This window comes from Meles meles, chromosome 13, assembly GCF_922984935.1.
Source record: "Meles meles chromosome 13, mMelMel3.1 paternal haplotype, whole genome shotgun sequence".
Taxonomy (NCBI): domain Eukaryota; kingdom Metazoa; phylum Chordata; class Mammalia; order Carnivora; family Mustelidae; genus Meles; species Meles meles.
In genome coordinates, this window is record NC_060078.1 from 85,230,933 (window position 1) to 85,240,386 (window position 9,454).

General features: G+C 51.4%; 1 protein-coding gene across 9 annotated transcripts in view; it reads right to left on the reverse strand.

The window, feature by feature from the left end:
* EBF3 (EBF transcription factor 3) overlaps nucleotides 1–8,951 on the reverse strand; it is a 115,021-nt gene extending 106,070 nt beyond the window's left edge. For all 9 annotated transcript variants that reach the window (XM_046027155.1, XM_046027153.1, XM_046027151.1 and 6 more), the window contains exons 1-6: nucleotides 8,818–8,951; nucleotides 8,556–8,712; nucleotides 8,129–8,192; nucleotides 7,393–7,448; nucleotides 4,364–4,437; nucleotides 2,635–2,703 (exon numbers count right to left, since the gene is read on the reverse strand). In XM_046027155.1, coding sequence (XP_045883111.1) covers nucleotides 2,635–2,703; nucleotides 4,364–4,437; nucleotides 7,393–7,448; nucleotides 8,129–8,192; nucleotides 8,556–8,712; nucleotides 8,818–8,951 — 554 coding nt within the window. The remainder of the gene's footprint in view (nucleotides 1–2,634; nucleotides 2,704–4,363; nucleotides 4,438–7,392; nucleotides 7,449–8,128; nucleotides 8,193–8,555; nucleotides 8,713–8,817) is intronic.
* Nucleotides 8,952–9,454: the final 503 nt, after the last annotated feature.

Here is a 9,454-nt window from a genome sequence, read left to right on the forward strand (position 1 = left end):
CAATTCAGGTTGGAATTATTGGTTTATATCCTCAGGACAAATATGCCTTATCTGGTCAGAACCTGCTAAATGTATCCAAAGGCCACAAGGAGCTGGCGAAGCACATTGTATATAATTCTTTTTTAAGCCAACTAACCAAGTGATGACCTTGCTGACGGGAACCTGTAGACTGACTCACCGACCTGATGGGATATTTTATCCTGCAATCCTCAAGAGGGAACGCAGGCTAGAAACTCAACATAAGCAACTAATTTTAGGAGGCAACACACACCCCACAGAAAGGACTATCATTATGAAATTGAAACACGTCTCAGTTCGCGAAAGACGGCATCTCTCTAAAGATATTCCCCTCCTGTAGGTGTTTTTCTTTCTCTGATTAACACAACTAGCCCTAGTGAACAGGAGAGTCTTCATTTTTCCTCTTGAAATACACCTACAACTGGAGATTGGGCCAATACAGCAACCATGTCACGAGGATTTACATCAAGCAGTAAAATGCGAATAGTATTTATCCATTATAAGTGACAACTCTCTCAAGAATGCTAAAAATGTACCTTCTATTTGTCCTGCGTAGAAAACTGTCCTTACCTTAAAATTCCTAACATGAAGGTGATTAAAATTCCTATAAAATTGTCATATCTTTGAATTCAGAAGCAGAGCAGACTTTTCATCAATAATTAAGACCACCAAAGCATTTACGCCAGGCGTGAAAGGAGCTGCAATCCTCCTTATTCAAATAAACTTGGTAAACCATTAACCAAATGTTTTTACATTTTCCCCCTCCTCTCATGCTTCTAGAATATCAAACGATCACACACTTCTCTTACTTAGATGAGAAAGGTATCAGGAATCTTAGCAAACACTTTAATTAACCAAATATAAGAGAGCATTCAGACATGAATTACAGTGTACATTTCTGCATATCGAGGGAAGCTATTGGCCATTGTGTGATCACAACTGAGTATTAAAAGTTGCTGGGTATCAATAGTCAATAAATGAGAGACTGTCACACAAACCCAAAATGATGCTGAAGGGGAAACACAGCCTCCAAAACGTTAGTTGGATCAGGCTGAGTACTCCGCTATCGCGCCACGCAGAAAACCGCACAATTTGAAAGCAAGTCATCTTTTCAGCATATAGCAACATCACAAGTCGAGGACAGCTCGAAAGATGAAACACTTGGCAGGCCTGGATCCCGAGCAAACAGACACTGCCTCTTCAAGCATCTCCCACTCAGACAAGATTCCAAGAGCTGCTCAAACACTTTCAGCCAATCAAAAATAAAATAAAATAAATTCAGTTACAAGACGACAATCCGAGGCTGTGTGATTTCCATAGCCACAACACTAAAGACAAATATAATTATATTGATTTTTGTAGCTGGAGTTCCATAAAGTGTTGAACTTGTTCTCAATTGAGTGACGGCCACAACTGGCCAGCCCTACTTGATTCCTAATAAGAGAGCTGTCCCTTCTGCCAGATACCGAACATTCCCCACTAAGCAAACAGCTATTCCGGCTAGTTAAACATTAGCATTGCTCTCCACCGGTGGCGCATATTTCTTTAGGCTCAACTCATAGAGTTTTCCGGGTTTAATTTTTCAGACACTGGACAGCAAAGTTCACGATCAAAAGATAACTTTGTAATGAAAGCTGCTGAAACTCAACCCCTATTCAAAACAGTCTAAACCTGCTTCACAAAACGGGTGTCATATGTACACGCCTAACATTTATTCGATCTGGGTACCAGTTGCAAAATCTGCAGTCAGTCACACCCTGGGCCTTCTGCTGTTCCCCACTGTTGGGAAGAAAACAGCCCTGGTCCCCTCCAGGTCACCGAAAGCCAGCGATTTGGGTGAGTGCTCGAAGAGGAGGGTGGGAGGAAGTGTTTTTGTTGTTTCAACTAAACCAATGCCAAGCGCACATTAGCACTATTAGGACTAATGATTAGTATCTTAAAAGGATGCAACATTGCCCAAGGAGTATGATAGAGAGCCAGCTGAGGAGCAGCAAATGTAAAGAATGCATACAGCTAATCTAGTCATGGAAATTAATGCTGGAAAATGTAACCAGCATGTGTAATTAGTTTCAATTATAACAACTTTGGTTTGTTAGTTACATATTTGCTACTTGACATAAAACGACAGCCACAATTGGAAAAAAATTAGGAGACATTTTGCAACTAATTGAGAGCAGATTAAATTCATTCTAACACTGGGCAACAATTACAACAGGCACGCCACCCCAGCCTCAACTTCAGCTATCATCCGAGATAAAAATAATGCAAAAATGAAATACTTGTTAACAAATTAGCAAAAAGCATTTTATGACATATCTCTGGGTTTAAAGCCAGAAACTCTCTAGGCATAAAGTGCTCCTCGCAGTGAGAGCAGTGGCAGATGAAACCGCTTCCCTTGACAACTCGCAAGCAATTACCGAATCCCCACAGAGCGAGCCACCAGGTTTCCAAGTCAACCCACCTGTGCACGGTAACACACGCGGACAAGAAATGGTGCAACGCGCACGAGGGGCTCCACACCAGACTCGGAAATATGGAGCAGCCGGAAACCGAGCAAAGCAAAGGGTTTGGTTGCTGCTGCGGTTTTGTTTGGAGAAATAAAGAAGTCATCCTTACCTGTCAATGATTACAGGGTCGGAGGGCGTTTCGTTTCTGTTGCCACAACTTTTCTTGTCACAGCAGCGGCTGTGGAGGAATTGTGAACAGTGGCTTTAATATGCATCGTGTCCTTTTCTGCCTGACTGGTCGCTTTTTGGTTGTTTTTTTTTTTTTTTTTTTTTTTTTTTTTTTTGGTGGAAGTTTGACACGGAAGAGGCTGGAGTCAAGAAAACACAGTCTCCTATCCCAGCACTTGGGCAGAGAGAGACCCAGGGAGCTCCTGGGCTCTGCGGCTAAACTTCTGATGCAAGTTTCTACCGGAAGGAGCAAAGTTGACAAAGTTGAACACATCTCTCACCCTAGCAGGGTAACCCAGCTACTATATAAATTCTGACGCTAAAATATGGAAAACATGTTGTCCGTGTTTGTCTTTGCAGTGAACTGAGGAGAAGGGGAGGCAGGAGGCTTGGGAATAACTTTTCACAGCTCAGGCTTTTGTTTACCTCTAATTGTCAAGCTGTTATTTCTGGAAAAGATGCAAGATGCCACCTTCCACCAATATTTCTTTTGGGCATTTATTAATTATAACCACAAAAGCATGCATCAATCCATCAGAAACTTCTATTGTTCCTTCTTTAAGCCCACCTTAACTCCGTTATTGAAACTTTAATTAAAGCAGAAATGAAACAAAAATGTTATGCTTCTTGCATTTTAAAAAAGCATACTTGTATAATGGTTACATGTCTAAATTAGCTAAATTAACACCATATGGTAGGCAAAGTATATAAAGCCTTTTAAAGCTGACAGCTAAAGTGATTAAAGAAAGTCTACAGTCTTCCACTCAGAGCTTAAATCACATCTGTGCGCTTTCTATGTTAATTGCGGTACATGCAGAAGTGGATCATAAAGAAATTCCACTTTATTGGTTGTAATTTATATTTATTACCTGATATGAGAAAAAGTCAGCTTTTGTATATTAGTGCTGTAACAATATGTCTGCTCAGAAATGGCATTTAGGCAACAGGCCCCGTAGCCAGGCAGAGGATGCCCCTCAGAGTCCACGGCCTGCTACTGTAGCCTGGGAGCCCGAGAAGCGGGTCCTTGCTCCTCGCAACAGCATTTCACATGCCGCACATACAAAGTCAATGATGCATTTTTATTTGCCATGTAGGGGTGAAACTCTTGTGGTAGTTAGAAAAAAACAGGTGGGAAATTGCTCTTCTGACAGAGATCTCCAGTAAGGCACACACAGTCTAACAACAATCTGAGCGATGCCTGGCTGCTCTGGGGAAGAGGTTAACTGACAGAATCGCGATCCAATTCTCACATGCACGAGCTCTATAATAAGCACAAAAGAGTTTCCTTTTTATCAACAGCAGACAATTGTATATCTCCGGACGCGAGGGCTTGAGAAGGAAGTAGTAAAACCATTCCGAGCGCTGCTGACTCCTCCCGCATCGGGGACAGAGGCACCGCGCAGGACCTGTTTTCGGTTTTTGACTACACCGCGGCGACACGGCCAACATATTAATCCGCCCTGCTGAGCAGCCGGTCGCGCTGGGCGTCCTCACCGGGGGGAGATGAGACCGGGCCCCTCGGTGGCCGGGCGCAGACTGGGGCCGATCACATTTCAATCGATGCCCTACCCGAGGTCGGGCGGGGTGGTGGCGCCGGGATGCAGCGTCCTTTGTAGACGCAGCTGGCGCCGAGGCCGCCCGCGCCCCCGCTGCCCGCGCCCGCCGCTCACCTGCACATTATCTCGTGGGTCAGCAGCACGCGACACATCTCTGGGTTCTTGTCCTGGCCCTCGTACACGATGGCCTGCGCGGGGGGGACAAGCAGAGGCGGGGGTTACGCGGCGTCCGCGGCTTTGGCGCCCGGTCGCCCCGGGTGCTGCGGGTCTGGCAGGCGGCAGGTGCACGGCGGGCAAGGGGAGGCGTCAGGGCCCAGCCAGGCCACCCTCCCGGCAGAGTCACCCCGGAGCGGGGCTGTGCCAAGGCAGCCTCCCGTTGCGGGAGCCCGCCGGGCCTGCGTGGGGGGCCTTGGGGTTGGGAGGAGGAAGGTGGGGGGGACAGGGAGGCCCAGGCCGGGTCGCGGGAAGCGAAGGGGCTGGGGGCGCCCGGACCCCCTCGGCTGCCCGCCGCCCGGCCGCGGCCTTGGGCCATTGTCTGCCCGGAGTTCCAGTCTGCGTGCTGGAAGCACCGGCCAGAAGGCGCCGCGACCGTAGGAGCGGGGAGGAGCCGCCGGGGCAGCAGTGTGCTCGAGCTGAGGCCGCCCGCCCCGGCCTCCCGAAGCCAGGTGCCCCGGGTGGGCCGCCCGCCCCGGCGCCGCGCGAGCCCATCAGCCGCCCCGCGAGGCCCTGGGCGCCCGGGCTCCGAACGCGGCCCGCGCCCCGGAGTGCTGCAGCCGCACGTGGCCGCGCCGGGCGCCCGCAGGAGTGCTCAGGGCCCCGGGGCGCCGGCGCGCGCGGCCACGTGCTCCCCGCCGGATGATATTTGGAAAGAAAGTGCTAATGGCCAATCTGGTGTTTATTTTGAAACTGCTAACAATGATTTTTCTCGGGTAAAAAGGCAGTGTCTGCGCACACGCTCGGGTGGGTTTTGAGCAGAGGCTCCGCCAGATGGTGCGCAGCCCTAGGTGCGCTCACGACCGCGCTCGGCCCGGCTCCGCAGCCCGAACCGAGCCGGGGGCCTGGGGGCCGCCCGCTCCGCCGCCAGCGCCAGCCCCACCGCCGGCCTCGCCGAAAAAGAAAAAAAAAAGGGTGGGGGGAGGTCACTGGGGGAGGGGCCGGGGGCGGGAGCCACTAGTTCCCGGCAGAAAATTCCACGGAAGGGGGAGGGGAGTCCTCCTCTCCAGTCCCCTCCCCCCACCGAAAATTATCTGGAAATTACTTCCAATCTCCTCGGGCACTTCTAACACTTTCCTCCACTTCCAGGCGGACAAAGCCCTTTCTCGAGAAAGCCCGAGGCAGCCCTCTGGGAACAGGGAAGGATCCCAGCGAGCCCCTCTCCCCGACTCCCTCCGGATCTGCTCGGAAACACAGAAGTGATGGGTGTCACCGCAGGCCAACGGCCGCCTGGGGCTGCAGGGCGCCTGGCCGAGGCGGGCACCAGCACTTCTGAGAGCTCGGCTTGTCCTCCGATGGATCCCCGTATTTATATTTGATTTATTTTTTATTTTGTAGCACAAACAGAAATCCATAAACTGTCGGTTCAGCACCATTGACTCTTTGATCAGTTACTAGGCTATTTCTTCCCTCCCCCCCCCTCCCCGTCAGTGAGAGGAGATTAAATGCCTTTATTTTCAGCCCTGTTTATGTTGCAAAGGTACCAGGCTAAACGGACAATAAGAGTACACTTAAAACGAAGCCTCCTGCTGTAAGCAACAGAGAAACTTAGCACTGCCTACATCAACCTCTTAATTAGACCACTGCGGTTTCTGACAACATTTAGCCCTTATATACAAAGGAAATAAAAGCACCCTGTCAAGGAGCAGCCCTAGTTCCAGAGGCTTCTCTGGATCCGAGTGGAATAATTACCGAAGGGCACATTGCCTCCATCTTTGTCAGAAGCAGGGTAGTTTACCTGTAAGATCTGTTTTACTCTAAAAGAAAACCACACTGTTTTACGTGGCAGACATTAAAATCCAACCCGCTTGTTGCCTAGGTAAGGACTAACTTTTTAAAGGGGAAGTAAAACCCAAAACCAATTACTGAGCAGAGAGTAGGAAGCAAGCGTGCTGGGCTGCAGGAAACACCAAGGAGTTCTTTTTCACTTAGCTCCCAATTCTTAAAGTTAGCATCAAAAATGAAGGCGCTACTTTCATTTCTAAGCCCGAAGCCCACCTTGGAAGTATAGTTAAATCAATCTGTTCCCAGTGAGTTTACTATACACATTGAACTTTCTCCTCCCCCAACACTATTTTAAGAAAATGGGGGGGGGGGAGTCTTTACAAGGACTACACAACAACATACCACCCAGCACAAAACCAGCCAGAGACTGCACAACATCAAAAAGCAATGAAGCGCTTTTTCTGCAGTTAATCACATTCCTGATAGCCAATAGTTATCATCGGAAAAGTTGACCAAGACAGGTTAAATAATTTAATAAGGAACTGCTTGTAATTATGTTATTTACAAGGTATGACAGAGGGTGGAAGAGGGAGCAGAAGCTGCTCCCAGAGCAGTGGACGGGTGTGGGTGACCTCTGGAGCTGGGAGTTTGAATTATGGAGAGGGGAGGCTGAGAGGTGAAGACGCACTAGCGGAGAACAAGGTGACTTTTCACCCCAACACATTTCACTTTTAAATCCAAATCAACGTCTCACGTTACTAGACCATCTCACTGGAAAGGAGAAAAAAATGAACTAATCAAGTCCAACTCAATGGGCTTTAGAAAGGAGTTAGTTGCCTTTGTTAGAGGGGGGAAAAAAATCAATGAAATGATCCCAAGCAGAGAGAGAAACATTTAAAAAATATACAACAGGAGAAGCATCCTGAAATTTTTCCGTCAAATATTAATTACCATAACTAATTAAGACAGAATTTTATCCTAATCACATGCCATCTGATAAAACCATAGATGTCCTGTTCTAACGACAACATAAACCGTCTTACCAATCGCATCATTTATTCCAATAAATATGGAATTCTCATTAGTATGTCAAGGAAACTAGATGGAAAACAACTCCACCAGAGCCAGCTGTCCCGACCTCCTCTCAACCCCAGGACAAGCCTGCCGAGCAGCGCAAACTAGTGCGAAGGCTTAAACTTTCTCACCTGTTTGGTCATTGAATCTATGAGGCGAACATACAGATCCTGCTCCGTTCTGACTCCTGCAAAAAACAGGGACAAATTCGCATCAGGATTTTGGCGAGGGCACCTGAGGCCCAGGAAGTCGGTAACTCAGAATTGCTGCCGGCGGTGATGCAGCAAAACTCAGGCATGCCGTTTAAAAGGCAAGAAGACAACCCCAATCACTTCTCCTTCTCTTGCTTTCTTTCCTTAATTAAGAACCTCGAGACGCTTAGGGTTTGCACTGAAAGGTGTAACAAATTTGCTGGACTGAGAGCAGGCTTGGTGGCGACTCGGGTGGGCCCATGTGGTCATTTATTTTTAGAAAACAGAAAGCACCAAATGAGTGAGAGTTTGAACTCTTTCTAATGTCTCTCGAGGATTTTTTAAAAAGTCGTGCACAGGAAGTAAGTTATGCTCGGCTTATGGAGCCACCCCCATCTCAATAATTAACATTAATTTGCAAAATTGAAAAAAGTGACTTTAAAGTGATGCCCTGCTGAAGCCCATATCGATCCCCTTTTCACTTTCTGCTTCAAGCCTCACCGGTTAATCATGTGAAGTGCCATCGACTTATTGATCGTTTATGTTTTGTTTTCCTTCTATGCCATGAGAAGATTTCGTGTTTACATCCATGTCATTTTAATCTCAAAATCTTTATGTCCTTTAGCCGTCTGGGGAAGGGAGAGCGAGCCCGGGCTGGCGGCGGGCGGCCACTTACCGTTGCTGTACAGTAACTGGAGTTTATAGTGGATGCCGTTGTTGGTTTTCTCGTTGTTGGGCTCCTGAAAGTAACGATAAATAATTGCGTTTAGTGTGATCGGCGTCCGGCGCGGCCACCGCGCTCGGTGCCCCTCCGCGACCGAGGCCCTGGGGCCTCACACATGGCAGGACTCCTAGCTCGGAGCGGCGCGGTGATGTCACTTTCCTGCTGGAAGCCCAGCGTCCTCCTCGCCCCGAGCGAGTCCGGGGGCGCGGAGAAGTTGCGCAGCCCTCGCCGGGCCCGGGCGGCCACACGTGGCGGCGGCGGGGGCGCCTCGCCGAGAGGTCCCCGCCGCCGAGGGGGGCACTCGGGGCCACCGCGCGCGGGCACCGCCTGCCTCCCACTTCCAGAAAGACGCAGGGTGTGATTGCAGGTTTGCACTTACTTTCTCTTTCTCCACAAAGTCCACAAAAGCGGTCCTTTCGATCTCCACCGGCTGCCCCTGCCTGTCGTAGAGCGCCAGCACGAAGTGGAAGAAATTGGACTTCCGGAGGTTGGAAGGCGGCTGCTTCTCGAAGTGCGCCCGCGCCAGCCCCACGCCGCTGCGGGAGGAAACAGACAGCGGCCCGGTGAGGCGCGCGGCGCCGGCCGGCTGCGGGGACCCGGCCGGGCCGGGGCCGGGGCGCGCGGGGGCGGCCGGTACGTACCTCTGGGCGGCCGTGTTGGCGTCCACCACCCCCGCCGTGTGCATCCACGAGCGCACCGGGTTCATGCCGCTGCCCAGCGGCTCCTCCTTCATGGTCGTCCCCCCGCGCGGAATATTCTCCTGGATCCCAAACATGAACCCTGCTGGCGGCGGCCGCAGCTCCCGGCCGAAAGCGCTTCCGCGAGCAGCGGCGCTCGGGGCTCGGCGGCAGGCGGCTGCCCTGGCCGCGCTCGCCCTGCTCGGCGCCTGCGGTCCGGCCGGCCGCCGGCTTCAGCCCGTCCCGGGCAGGCGCGACATGCACCAGCGGCCGGGCGCTCCGGGCGGCCGGGGGCGCGGGAGCGGCGGCCCGGGCGGCGGCGGCGGCGCTTCGGAGGAGCGGGACGCGGCGGCCGCGGAGGCGGTGGTGCTTGTTGTTGTTTGCGCGCTCAACGTGGTGTCATCCTAGCCGGGCGGCGTCCGCGGCTGCAGGACACTGCGGGATCGCCCGCTTCTGGCGCGGCCCGCCTGCTCCAAAGACAAATAAACGGGGCAGTGAGTGCCGCGGCGCAGTCCCGGGCGCAGGCGGGGCGCGGCGGGGCCTGGAGCGGCGCGCGCAGCGGACGGAGGCGCACAAAACTCAGCCCTCTCTCCCCGAGGAA